We start from the raw sequence: 14,833 nt of genomic DNA, 5'->3' as shown, positions 1-14,833 counted from the left end.
CCACCATGCCCAGCTAGTTTTTCTTATTTATTTATTTATTTTTGAGACAGTGTCTTACTGTGTCTCCCTCTGTAGAGTATGGTGGCATCACAACTCACAGAAACCTCAAACTCTTGGGCTTAAGCAATTCTTTTGCCTCAGCCTCCCAAGTAGCCGGGACTACAGGCGCCCACCACAATGCCTAGCTATTTTTTTGTTGTAGTTGTCATTGTTGTTTAGCAGGCCCAGACTGGGTTTGAACCTGCCAGGCCTGGTGTACGGGGCTGGCGCTGAAACCACTTTGCTATGGGCATTGAGCCCTCTTTTTTTTTTTAAGTAGAGATGGGGTCTTGCTCTTCCTCAGGCTGATCTTGAGCTCCTGAGCTCAAGCAGTCCACCCGCCTCAGCCTTTCAGTTTTAAACAGGTAACTTTAATGTGCAGTGGTGAGTACAGGTGGTCATGATAGACATAAGATGGTATACCTGACCAGAAGAAGGCTCCTACACTGGGCTGTGAGTTTGCAAGTGAGCAATGATCAGAGACGGCTTTCTGGAGATGGTGACTATCGCTGAGTCTTGAGTGCTGTGCCAGATTAAGACTTTTGTAAGGGTACTGATGGCCTGATTTTTCTGGCTGGGGATTAGGATTGGGAGACCATTCTGCTAAGTAAGATGGAGAAGTGTTCCATTGAGACTTAATAGGATGAACATGAAGATATACGTGAGGTTTGTACATTTATGTTTTTCATCATTATTGCTTGAGTATGCTAAGAAGCTGCCAAACAGTTCTCTAGAGCTGTCACGTTGGACGTTCGCACCAGTCACGTTGAGAGCTGCAGCTGCTTCATATCTTGACCAAACTTGCTATTGTCACCTTTTTAGTTTTAGCTATTTTTTACTTCATGTTCATTGTGGTTTTCATTTGGATTTCCCTGGTGATAGATGCTGACATGCATCATTTTATCTGTTTAGTAGGTGCTTGTATATTTTCTTTTGTGATTATAAAGTGTCTGTGCCTTGCTAGTTTTGAAATTGACTTGTAAAGAGTTTTATATAAATACCAAATTTTGATAACATTTTTAAAAGCTGATGATTCATATCCCTTTGTTTATGGTGAAAAATCTGTGGAGATCATTGTCTCTTTAGTTTTCCTTTCTTTTTTTTTTTTTTTCTCTGAGACAGTCTCACTCTGTTGCTTGATCTAGAGTACCATGGCATCAGCCTAACTCACAGCAACCTCAAACTATTGGGCCCAAGTGATCCTCCTACTTCAGCCTTCCAAGCCTCTGGGCCTATAGGAACTTGCCACCATGCCTGGCTTATTTTTCTATTTTTGGTAGAGATGGGGTTGCTCTTGCTCAGGCTGGTCTCTAACTGCCAACCTCAAGTGATCCTCTCACCTCAGCCTCCCAGAGTGCTAGGATTACAGGCTTGAGCCACTTCTCCCAGTCCTTTATTTCTGAAAGAATGAATTGATAACTGAAATTGCCTGTTGCTTTGAAGGCAATCTTGGAGTCAAACCATTTATAGCATTAAAATATTTATTATAGTATATATAAAATGCAATACATACTAAATATGTGTAATGTAAAGAATATGTATGTTAAGAATAACAATGTATTGAATAATTCATGAACCCACTACTCCCCTCTGAGCCAGGACATTTCCAGTCCTGTTAAAACTCCCTGCTTGTTCTGCAGTCCACTGTTTAGTTTCCCATGTGCCATGTTACCAGGTACATGCAGCTCATTTGTACTTCTGATCAGTGTGACCAGTAGACCATCACATCCTTTGGGCTTGTCAGTCTGCCTGACAAAATATTTTGACCCCTATATTGTGTTTTGGTACAGTATTAATGTTTTATATTAATTTAGGATTTTTTTAAATGGAAGGAACGATTAAGAAAAATCAGGGGCAGGCATTTAATTTTTGTGTCCTCCCATGTGTATTGTGGGTTTAAGTGAGGTAGGCAAAATGAAGCTACCAGTGGTCGGCAGATATGGCGTGTGTGTTATATAGTATCAACACAGAACCATGTATTTTTTGTTTATAATTATATAATTTCAAGGAGACCACACTAAGTATTCCATGATAGTCAAAATTAAGTGATGAATTAAGTCAGGCAATAAAACATAGCAGTGAAAGTAGAAGTAAGTCATTAAGAGCTTTCAAGGGGCATAAATATCCAGTACATGCTCCCTGCTAGTATTGTTAGTAATATGACTACCAAGTTAGAATGAGAGTTAATGCCAAGTAAAAACAAGAAAACAAAAATATACTTTGATTAGAAATCCTTTCTTGCTTTATAATTTTTAACTTCTGTTTCTCAGTTTTCATATCTATAAATTAATTTCCTCATAGGATTATGGGAATTAGCAGGGAAGTGTGTGTGTGTGTGAGAGAGAGAGAGAGAGAGAGATGCCTGACACAGTAAGGATTCAGTAAATTATAGTTATATGTGAATAACAGGTAAAATATGAGTTTAGTATACTTTTTTCATTGTTTTAAAAAAAATAGATGACTTTTGTTTCCTTTTAATTATAATTATATCTCTCAATTTTAGGATGCCTTGTTCTTCTTGAAGGATTTCTTCACAAGTCTTTCTACAGAAGTAGAGCTTCTAACGACTCCAGATCCAGAAGGTATTAAATATGAGTAGCATGAAAGCCTTTATCAGATACTTGGATTGGTTCTAATTGTTAGGAGGTTTGTTTAACGACTGTACTTAAATCCTTCATTCTTGTTTATATAAATGTATTCTGGCTTGTTAATTTATGCAAATGTAGTTTATGTAAAATAATTTAAAAGGTGAAAGCAAATTTTCTTTGTAACAGAAATTATATTTTGAGTAAACAAAATATAGCAAAACAAATTAAATCAAAATTGATTTACATGGGTTTTCTAAAGATGCATACTTAATTTTTTAAATGTACACATTACAATTTCAGTTAAAAAGTCTCCTGGAGCTGATGTCACTTGCAGTTTGCCAAGGCATTTGAGTACCTCAAAGGAGCCAAATCTAGTTATTTCTTTCCCTGGGCCAAAACAACCTTCTCAAAATGATAGTGCCAATTCGGTGGAAGTGGTTAATGGGTTGGAGGAGAAGGACTTCTCTGCTGAAGAAGCATCATTTAGTGATCAACCTGTGTTTTTTAGGTAAATAAATTAATAATAAGTTAATTTTGATGACACGTTATTTTGCAGATTGTTCTGTAATGTGTATGTGTACTGGTATTAATGAGGGTACATCAGCTTTCTTTGCATTGCCAAACAGCTAACTTGGTCTGTTTATTTGTATGTGATCCCTTCCTAACTTGTACCCTTCATTTACCCATCGTAACTTTGGTTTAGGATTCATCTTTCTTTTGATTCTGCAGCAGGAATTTCCTTTTTCCTCCTAGCTTCTTCCTTTTCTTTCCCCCTATGTTCCCCTCTTCCTGGTCACTGTTATGGTATATTTATTTGTGCCCCCCCCCAAACATCGTGTCATCCTTTTGCCTTTGTCCCTACAGACCTCAACTTGGGCGTTCCTGCCTTTTCCTTTATAGGACTTTTTTAAACCTAGTTTTCTCCATCTGTCCTTCTCCATCACTGTTACCTTTCCTCACCCTTCCATCCCTGGCTAAGTGGACACTATTAGGAAACCCAGGTCTCTTTTGCTGCTACTGTCTGCTGTGACCACTGCCCAATTGCTCAGCCTGCTGGACACAGCACACTGAATTTATCCCTTCTTTGCAGACCCATTCTTTTTCTAAACTGTTTTTACCAACCCTTGATGGTAGAGATGGTCCCTTGGCACTAGTGGAAGGAGAAGGGATTGCTGGGCAAATCCCCCTTATTGTGAGGGGCAGTTAGCTGCCTTCTCTTATTTTCTGTACCCCTGCTATGCTCTGGACACCTAGGGTTCCCTGTTTCTCTTTGTCTTTTCCTCCAATTTCTGAGGTTAAACTTCAGATATGGCCCAAAGAAGGCAGTATTACTATTTGAAAGTGTTGCCGTATTTTAAATATCTTATAAACAGATGAAAATAGGAAAAAAATAATAGAAAATTAGAATTGGAATAGATGATCTCTGGTGGTTCTAAATCTTTCTGTCACAAAAGAAGAACCCACCTGTTTTATTAATTTCACACTGATCTTTTACTTAAAATATTTTCTATCAAAAAATTGTGGGCAGGTATGGTTACTCATGCCTGTAATCCTAGCCCTCTGGGAGGCAGGCCAAGGCAGGGGGATTGCCTGAGCTCAGGTGTTCAAGACCCCATCTCTAAAAATAGCCAGGTACTGTGGCTGACACCTGTAGTTCCAGCTACTTGGGAGGCTGAAGCAAGAGGATCACTTGAGCCCAAGAGCTTGATGTTGGTGTGAGATGCGACACCATGGCACTCTACCAAGGGTGACAAAGTGAGACTCTTATCTCAAAAAAACAAAACAAAACTGTGCATCTTGAGTGGTAATTTGAATTCTTATTTTATATTTATCACATGTAAACTATCAATTTTGTTTTTGTAAACATGGGGCTTAAAGCAAAAAATTTGACCTTATTGAGTAGGGTTACTAAGCTACAAAAGTACTCAAGCCCTACTTCTTAGGTACATTTTCTTATTAGACTATTTAAGATACTGATAATAGCTTATATATCTTTATTTCTATTCTCAAAATTTCCTAGAGAGTTTATGATGTTGGGGTGTAATAGTAATGTAGTCCAAATTCTACACATTATAGATAGAGTAATGCCCAGAGAGGTGAGATGACTTGCTCAAGACCACTCAGTCAGTGACGGAGCCAGGACTAGAACCTAGGTCTTCTTATTCCCAATCCAAAAAATCAAGTCCATTTTTCAGTTATGTCATCATAATCCCCCCACCCCCCATAAACATTCATTCTACAAATGCTTATTGAGCACTTCCTATATTCCAGGTCCGGTCTAGGCATAGTGAACAAAATAGAGAAAAATATTTACTTACTTGAGTTTATAACTTACAAGTAGCTAAAATAAATGGTTTGTCCTAATATTTGTGCCATGGAGACAAAAAGAGTGGGAAGGGAGGAGGGGGCTGTTGAGAAGGTATTGAGTATTCAGAGGATAAGGGATCGCCTGAGATCCCAGGCGTCTTGTACAGCATTTCCTTCCATTTTGTTGTAGGTAAAGTGGACTTTTATGGGATGGCTTAGGATACAACCACCAACATTACTTCTGTGGGAAAAAAATGTGTTTCAGATTCTGGACATTTAGTTTAGAATGAACTTTTGGAGGCCAGTTTGATGGGTACTATAAATGTATATATTAGCCTTCCATAGCCATGAATTCCACATCTGAGATTCAACCAACTGTGGTTGAAAATCTTTCAAAACTAATTGGAAAAAAATAAATAACGTATCAATGAATATGCAAATAAAAATATAACCACTATTTATATAGCATTTACATTGTATTAGGTATTATAAGTAATCTAGGAATGATTTAAAGTATATGGGAGGGTCACTTGTGGGTTTTGTGCAGACACTATGCCATTTTATGAAAGGGACTTGAACATTAAGTAGTTTGGTATCCAGGAGGGTCCTGGAACCAGACCTCCTTGGATACCAAGGGACAACTATATAATTTCATTCTCATACAGTTCCTAGTATTTGTTAATATTCTTTTTGCTAGGATTAATTTTAAGAATTCTGACCAAAATTCACCAATGTAGGTGGCATTTTAAGCATTTATGATGAAGGTGTTGAGGAGCAGCAAGTTTAAATGACTTGCCCAAGATTGCATCCCATTGATAAAGCTGGGATTCATGCCCACGTTTTCTGAAACTACTACTTCTCTCTCTCTCTCTCTTTTTTTTTTTTTTTGCAGTTTTTGGCCAGGGCTGGGCTTGAACCTGCCACCTCCTACATATGGGGCCGGTGCCCTACTCCTTTGAGCCACAGGCGCCGCCCTACTTCTCTCTTTTTTTCTTGGTAATGATTATGTGGCTTATCTTGAGGTTCCTTTTACTGTTTGTTCTTTGTATGGACTGAGACTATCTACCAGAATAAATTTTTTGTTTTTGTTTTTTTTTTTTAAGACAGAGTCTCAGGCTCTTTCCCTGGGTAGAGTGCTGTGGCATCACAGCTCACAGCAATCTCCAACTCCTGGGCTCAAGCAAGTCTCCTGCCTCTGCCTCCCAAGTAGCTGGGACCACAGGCGCCCGCCACAAAACCCGGCTATTTTTTGGTTGCAGCCATCATTGTTTGGCGGCCCGGGCTGGATTCAAATCCGCCACCTTAGGTGTATGTGGCTGGCACCTTAGCTACTTGAGCCACAGGCGCTGAGCCCAGAGTAAATTTTTCTAAAAGTAAATGTCATTCCATAAACTAAGAAAAGTTTTTTGTGAGATGTAAATATAATAACATAATTTATAAGATGATTAATATCTCTTTACTTGTTATCTTACATTAATGTAGAGCTGAAAAATATTCTCTTATTTAGTCCTTAAGATATTCTTAGTTATTTTGTGGTTTTATTTTTATTCTCCAATTGAACAAATTAATTTGTATCTAATTTCCAACTATTAGTAATTTTAAATGTAAATAACTTTCCTTCTTTCTTTATCTTCAGGGAATTTAGATTCACGTCAGAAGTTCCTATTCGACTTGATTATCATGGCAAACATGTATCAATGGATCAGGTTTGGAAACTACACAAATATACTCTATAAAACATCTTATTTCTTTTTCTAATTAATTCAAGTGTTTTTTTAAACTTTGCTTTTTCATAGTTTATATATATATATTTGAAATTAAATGGAAAGTTTTCAAATTTTAATTGTTTTTGGAGTAAACATCAAAGTACCACGAGTAAATTTTGGCATAAATTGGTATATATTATCTTATAAATGTTTTTGCTGTAAATATTTTAAGTGTTTTAATGCCAACAATTACCATTGCTTTGACTTTCAAATTAACAATTATTTTAAATGTTGAGTTTCTTAATTTACAGATGAATCTGGCCTTTCTTAATTTTAAAGGGTACATTAGCTGGGATTTTGATTGGTCTGGCCCAGTTAAACTGCTCTGAACTCAAGCTAAAGAGGCTTTTCTATCGGCACGGGTAAGTCGATTTGTTATATGAAGATTTACGGTGAAGTTAGTTTACAACAGATTAAAAACTGATTTTTTTTAAGCAAGCATACATAATTTAATTTTACAGTATTATCTGCAGAGAGATCATTTTTAGAGGTTCCTTACAGATTAGATGCTAATTTTTAGAAATAATTTGAACAGAGTAGTATTTTTTTTTTAAAAACTTTAGTTTTAATAATCTCCTAAAGTTTGCAAATTAGTTTATTCAGTAAAAAGACTGGAAATTCTTGAGGTTGTAGTGGTTCTTAGCAATTAGTGGCAGTTTATAGACTTTGGATTAATTCTGTGCCAGAGCCTTATGTGTTCAAGAAATAACAGTGGAAAAACATACTTATATACATTCCCAAAGCCTTGTAGAAATAGTTAACTTTATAATTTAATGGTATGTATATTATATATAATATACAGAGAAGTTCAGATTAGGAGTTAAATGATTTGTGTGTGTGTTTTTTTTTTATTTAACAACTATTTAGCTTTTCTACGAGCATCTGTAATCTTTGTCCTTGTGATTTATAATCTTTTTCTTACATTAAAAAAACTTCTCAAATTGTCTAAGTGTATATATGTATTTCTCCTTCCTATACACTAATAGTCATTTGCTCTAGTTTGTTAGGTGTTGACAAATTATTCTCATATGCAATCACTGAATGGCTTAATGACATTAAGAAGAATCAGCTACCAGGCATACTGGGAGGTGTTGGGCCTATGCATTCACTGGTACAATTAGGTGAGTCTTTTTTTGTTGTTTGTTTTGTTTTGTTTTATCAAAAGAGAAGTTATTTTTCTAGATCAGTGCTTCTTAACCCTCTTAGGGTTGTAGATGCCTTTGAGAGTCTATGTGAGGGCTACCGGTGAAGAAAACCTATATGCTGTATTTATTCACACCTACAAAACTTTGCCTCCAGTTTCAGGAGTTAAAACCTCAGCATTAAAATGATAGCAGAGATTTGAACTCCAGCACTCATGTTGATGTCTTCATGTTGACTGTTCTAGTGCAAGGCCTAAAGGACTTGGTCTGGTTACCAATAGAGCAGTACCGGAAGGATGGCCGTATTGTCAGAGGATTTCAGAGAGGTGCTGCTTCCTTTGGTACCTCGACAGCAATGGCTGCACTGGAACTCACAAACCGAATGGTTCAAACAATACAGGTATCTTTCCTTAGACTGCCTAAATCTATACAACGAGGAAGAGTTATTATAAAACAGTGGCTTATTTTGTTTTTAAAACAATACTCTGAAAATACACAAAATGTCGAGAGTAGATACTTTTTGTGTAATGATTTAATGTCATGCTCATTTTATTGCTTAAATGGCCACGTTAATAATAAAATAAACCAGTAGAATACAGTGTCAGATTTGTTTGCCTATTTTAGATTACCTATAACCGTTAAGTTAGCAGAGGATTATTTTACATTTGTATGAAAATATCAGCTAAATTTAAAGAAAGTATTATAGATTTGATAGTAGTGGTATTAAGTCTTAAGCTTCATGGGCTGACGTGGTAATGTTGAATATTCTCAGCAGGCAAAGGAAAGGCTAAACAAATCAGCTTAATCTAGGTATCAGTTTTTAATTTACACTTTAATGTCCTTGTTACACAAGTTGTAATTTCTTGTTGTAAAGAATTCAAACACATAGAAGTATCTGTGTTAGGGCGTGTGAGTTCCTCTTCTTCATCACTGTAGGAAGCGCACTCTGGGTGCTTAATTCTGAGACTTTGATCTAATTCATTTCTTGCCTTTGACAAATGATCCAGGCAGCAGCAGAGACCGCTTATGACATGGTTTCTCCTGGTACTCTTTCTATCGAGCCCAAGAAGACCAAAAGATTTCCTCATCACCGGCTAGCCCACCAGCCAGTAGACCTGAGGGAAGGTGTGGCCAAGGCCTACAGTGTTGTGAAAGAGGTAATTGAATACTGGAGTGGACAAGTCAGGACCTGTTTGTGTGCTTCCGAGCTTTCACCTGAAGGGCATCCAATGGTTTTAGTTTATTCCAGAGAAACCCCTGAAAGTGCAGTGAGAACTGCCACCAATAACACGTGCATGTATCTGTGTGGGGCGAAAGAAGAGGGCTGGGTTGTGACCAGTAGCCTCACATGAAAGTAGTGACCAAATAGACAGACTGTGCTCTTTCTTTACACACAGAAGCATGCAGGGAATGATAGAAACACACCTGTATACTTACTGTCTAGGTTTAACACTTATTTGTAGTTTGTTTACCTTGGATTTGTTTAAGAAATAGAACTTTTCAGGGGAATTGCCCATCTTTCCATCCTGAAGGTGGCACATATTTTTTTCTGTACTTACTGGGTCTTATGCTGATGTCTCAGCTAGTCTCAAGCTTCTGACCTCAAGTGATCCTCCTGCGTTGGCCTCCTGTGTAACTGGGAGGCACTGCACTTGGCCCTAATTTGGTGGTAGTCAGGTAGTTGTAAGGGCACTAGTAGTTATCTAGGAGTTATTTATTAAATACTTATTATTGTCCAAGCTCTTGAGATTAATTATTTTATTTAATTCTAACGTTCACATTAGAAGGAAAGCCATATTTTATTCCCCATTTAAATGACTTATCCAAGGTCACATAGCTAAGTGATAGAGCTGAGATACGAATTTACTTCTGTTGTTTCCAAACTTGATGGTGTTAGTCATTATAATAAAACAAATACCTGTTTGCTGGTGCTGGGGTAAGGAGGGAAGGAGATGATGCAGGAAAAAATCATAAACACTTTCTTCATTGTATTCATGGTTTCTCTTATTGGCTGTTGTCTTGTAGATAATTTTTAAAATAGCATTTGTATTTCTTTTAGTTTCTCTGGACTTTTTTTACCCCTTGATAGTATTACATATTTTTGCCTACTGCTCTGGGTAGAAATGATAGCTTGTCAAAATTGTGGCTAGATTCTAGGTTAGAACAAGGTCCTTGAGATGGTGATGTCTAGAATTAAAGAATACATGTGAACTTTCAGAAAAAAAGAACAGGGCAGTGCCTGTGGCTCAGTGAGTAGGGCACCAGCCCCATATACTGCGGGTGGCAGGTTCGAACCTGGCCCTGGTAAAACTGCAACAACAACAAAAATAGCCAGGGCGTTGTGGCAGGCACCTGTAGTCCCAGTTACTTGGGAGGTTGAGGTAAGAGAATCGCTTAAGCCCAAGAGCAGGAGGTTTCTGTGAGCTGTGGCACCACAGCACTGTACTGAGGGTGACAAAGTAAGACTGTCTCTAAAAAAAAAAAAAGAGGGCAGCATCTGTGGCTCAGTGAGTAGGGCGCTGGCCCCATATACCGAGGGTGGCGATTTCAAACCCAGCCCTGCCAAATTGCAACAAAAGAAAATAGCCGAGTGTTGTAGTGGGCACCTGTAGTCCCAGCTAGTCGGAAGGCTGAGGCGGGAGAATCACCTACACCCAAGAGCTGGAGGTTGCTGTGAGCTATGATTCCATGGCACTCTACCAAGGGCAATAAAGTGAGACTAGGTCTCTATTAAAAAAAAAAGAAAGAAAGAAAAAGTCCTCAATTTCCCCTGAGAACACAAAGTTTGTTTTTACTGTCCCTATCGCTGACGCTGTCACAACGGAACATTGCTTTGTGTCCCCTGGGGATTTCTGAGTTAGATAAGTGGTAGAGATTTGAAAGCCAGGTGACTTTTTACCGTATTGGCTTGATTTGCACATTTATATTATATATTCAGCTTCAAAGCTTAGCTTTATTCAACATTAAAATAATGTTATATAGTTACAGAAAAACTCGAAAATCCTACTGAAGTTTTTTTCTAAATGATTCTAGTTATTAAACATGCTTCTGTTTTTCTCAGAATTTTCTATTTAATCCAATAAACTGTTCTATTGAGCTTTTTATCTTAGTTGAATATTACACAATTATTTTTTCTAATACATAGCCAGTAATTTAAGACAAGTTAAATAATTTTCTAGGTTAGTAGAATTTATTTTTTTGTTGTCAAATCAAAAGGCGCTATCACCATATTTCTTCAATGAGTGAATTTAAGAAACTTTATTCGCTAAGTTCGGTTTAACTAGAGTTGATTAATAGTGCCAGCAAGGCTATTTGTGGATCATTAAGTATTTCTGTAAGCTTTCCTGTGTGAAATTGTAGTATAGCTACGTTTTCCACACATCAGTGTCACAATAAAATTCTAAATTGTAATAATTGTTCTTTCCCATAATTAGAATTTTGTCATAAAAATAATCATCCTGGGTTATTTCAAAAGCACAGTGTTTTTAATGTAGTTAATAAACATAATGGTGATGGACTGTACTAAAAGTATATATGATAGGATAACGTAGAGAGCTTCCTGACCAGTAACGTACACCCCTCTCCCCCACACTCCTCTTCAGGGAATCACAGACACGGCTCAGACCATCTATGAAACAGCAGCCCGTGAACACGAGAGCAGAGGGGTCACTGGTGCTGTGGGTGAAGTTCTGCGCCAGATTCCTCCAGCAGTGGTGAAACCTCTAATTGTTGCCACGGAAGCAACATCGAATGTGTTAGGTGGCATGAGAAACCAAATTAGACCAGATGTCCGGCAAGATGAATCACAGAAATGGCGCCATGGGGAAGACTGATGTCTCACACTGATGTCTTCAAGACTATGAAGATGATCAGAGTGCAGATAGGGAGAATAGTGTCCCATTGTAGCTTTAGAGGAAACTCATTTAATTTTATTGTACTCATCTCAGGAACAAAAGCATTTTTAGTTAAATAATTTAATGTCAAAACAACATGCAACCAAAAAATTCTGACATTTTAGGGCTAGTTTGGTACTTGCCTGTAGAAATGTTTGGTGGCTAGTGTCAAAGGTCATCCATTTCCTGCCAAGTTAGTGGAATGCTCACTTTTATTAAGATGACTATACTTCTTGTTACATATGTCATTGGAAGCCTACTGTTAACACTATTTGTGTAGCTCTATAGAGTCGATTTTTCTCAAGGTTTAAAAAGAATTACAGCTTCAAAACTTTGATTCAGAATGAGAGACAAAGCCACAGGGAAGCAAAACAAATAGAATTGTCAATTTAAATATCATTGTGAAGAAAATAACCTACTCTGTTGGATTTAGTGCTCATGCACTTGAGAGGAACATTATTTCCATACTCAGAAAATCCTTGTGTGGGGGTTTGAGAAAGTGAATGTCACAGACGTGTTCTGTTGTGTTGCACTTTATCCTATATATATATGTGTGTGTATGTGTTTAGGTTAATAAGAGTCATGTGTTATATTCTGTATGTAATTTACAGTTATACAAAATATAAAGAGAAGTAAACTCATCTGAAAATTTTGGCAAAAGAAAGTAACCTAAATGTAATAGCTTCTTTATTTTAAGTGTAAATGAAAATGTGCATTCTGTAGTGAACTGGGGCCCATATAATTGTTTATATGTTCAATTTGAAGGAAGTATAGTATAAGCTTGTCAGGAATGTTGAAGGGGAGATTGCAAGTGTTTTTTACCTCTTCTAAAATTAAACAAAAATTCTCTAAATATGCCCTATTCAACTATTTTGACGTACCATTTTTACTTGGTTAACAGTGTACATTTTGATAACCTGTGAGGAATGAATAAAGTATTTTTATTTAAAGGTAAAATTGTTTTATGCTTCCATGAATATTCTGCTTTCTTCAGAGCATAGTCATAGATAACAATACTATACTATGTCCCAAAATATTTGAGAACTCTTTGTCAGAATTGATTTTGGTTAATATCAAGTAAATTATTGCCTGAGTGCTCTGCAGTCATTCCTACTCCCTGACCTTAGATTAATCTAGCAGGAAGGAAGTGCTGAGCTTTGTATTTATCCACTGTATAAAGTTCTGTAGTATGACTTCTCATTTTCTAACGGTGAATTTCATGGAGGTGAATTTGGATTTCAGAACAACATTTCAGTTTGGGGTTTGGAAAATAAAGTCAAATCAATTTCATTCTTAGAATTTTCTAAGCAAGTAAGCAATGTAAACAAAAACCCCAACCATGGGTTTATAAGATTTTATAAAAGTGGCGTTATATAACTTTTAATTTTTGTTTTATTTCCTTTTTACTGCTGAAAAGCGTAATAAGATCATGTTTAGATAATACATGCTTCTACATTTTCATGTTATTTTGTTACTTGGGTCCTATTAAGTGGAGTCCACGTAGAGTGTGGTCCTGACTAAACACTAACAGGTAATAACACTGTCTGTTGTCATGAAAGTTCATTCTGCTTCTGGGGCATATTCTGACTACCCTGTTCATCAACTCTAATACTCTCCTTTTGTTTTTATAATGAAACATGCTGTATGTGTTACTTGTTTATGATTAACCAAACTGAAAAACACTTGATCAAACTTAAAAATCTCAAATTTCTTTTTAAATGTACCTTTGATACTTAGTTCAATTATATATGGTATATAGAGAAGTAATTATCTTCTTCTTTGTGTTAATGGAGTTGTGAATAGGTGGACCCTTTGAACAAATCAAGTTTATAAATCTCATTTAAACATACATCTTTATAATGTGATCTCCATGGTTCTTTCTCTGTTCTGCCTTCCTATACCTGCTGTTGGATAGAGTCATCACTTGGAAACTGAAATTTTGTGTCTCAAAAAGATTCATTCTTAAGGGTCTGTTTAGCTAAGATACTCTTTACTGCAGATGTTTCTGAGAACTTACCTATATTTGAGCACTTCTACATTATTAAATATCCTCGATTTTTTTTCAGTGTTTTTCCAAACATTTTTATTGCAATAACACAGTAAAAAGAGTGTTGGGAAGAACCGTGGGTTGCCAGATCTGTGACTTAATAACATGCGTGACTTGGCCAAGACACCTAGGTTCTTTCTCTAAGCCTCAGTGAGCCTCTGAACTTCTTACAACAAGGCTCTGTGGGGACTTTCTGATGTTAGGCCATGGGTATATGAGAATGGTGGAATGTCATACAATGCTTGGTAGAGTGCCCCAGACCTGTGATGCCTCAGATGGGTGGGATTGTGGACTGAGAGCAGCCAAGGGCTACTTTAGACCTGGGATCTCTTCAAGTAACATTTCTGTACTGCCACAGTGGCTGCACGGTGAGATTTTGGTGACTGGAGTAGACTGCACAAGTCCCCTTGTTGCTACATTGAGTCCATATAGTTAATCTCCCCCTGGGAGTCAAGTAAGCAGGCCTGATCCACATCTGCCAGTGAGTTTCAGAACCCCAGAGGGTTATCAACATGTGGAAATCACTTTACATCACAAATAAGTTGGCAGCCATGGCCATAGTGATGTCTTCCTCTTGAATAGGGCTGATTTGGAGCCTCTGGTTTTCCCTCCTGTCTCCCCCTAGACTGCTGAACATTGCCCAGTAGGATTGATAGATATTCCTTCTAGACATCATAGCAATAGACTTCTGTTGAAGTTCGGGTACAATTTGGATTCTTACTTAAGCATGAATATTTGACATCAATATTTTTATAAGGTAAAATTCACTTTAAGAAAAACAATTTTTCCAAGTAGCAGTGTGCCTGGGAAGGCAAAATACTGAAAAAACAGTGTTTCCTGTCTCCTTCCATGTGTTGCTTTTCAAAGCCATAGAAAATCTTTCGAGGGAATTGCTTGTTACCCATCTCCCTTAAGAACGGTATTCTGTAGGTTTAGTGCCTTTGTTCAGTTTCAAAAAGTCCAAACAGCTGTGTCTGCTCATAGAGAGGTTGCCTGTCCCCAGGGGTCATGCCTCACTTAGGTGTCCTGCAATTTGGGTCCTGTGCACCGT

At 37.2% G+C, this 14,833-nt stretch overlaps 1 protein-coding gene across 2 annotated transcripts in view; it reads left to right on the top strand.

The window, feature by feature from the left end:
* The window catches only part of ATG2B (autophagy related 2B), a 96,167-nt gene extending 83,475 nt beyond the window's left edge, over positions 1-12,692 (top strand). The window contains exons 35-42 of one of the 2 annotated variants that reach the window (XM_012803520.2): positions 2,543-2,621; positions 2,928-3,135; positions 6,571-6,640; positions 6,980-7,062; positions 7,700-7,821; positions 8,088-8,242; positions 8,850-8,999; positions 11,445-12,692. In XM_012803520.2, coding sequence (XP_012658974.1) covers positions 2,543-2,621; positions 2,928-3,135; positions 6,571-6,640; positions 6,980-7,062; positions 7,700-7,821; positions 8,088-8,242; positions 8,850-8,999; positions 11,445-11,675 — 1,098 coding nt within the window. In that variant the 3' untranslated portion in view covers positions 11,676-12,692. The remainder of the gene's footprint in view (positions 1-2,542; positions 2,622-2,927; positions 3,136-6,570; positions 6,641-6,979; positions 7,063-7,699; positions 7,822-8,087; positions 8,243-8,849; positions 9,000-11,444) is intronic. The other variant, XM_023511554.1, reaches the window with a different exon arrangement.
* Positions 12,693-14,833: the final 2,141 nt, after the last annotated feature.

This window comes from Otolemur garnettii, unplaced genomic scaffold (assembly GCF_000181295.1).
Source record: "Otolemur garnettii isolate 467f Iridium unplaced genomic scaffold, OtoGar3 scaffold00020, whole genome shotgun sequence".
NCBI lineage: Eukaryota > Metazoa > Chordata > Mammalia > Primates > Galagidae > Otolemur > Otolemur garnettii.
This window is presented reverse-complemented; position numbering and strand designations above follow the sequence as displayed.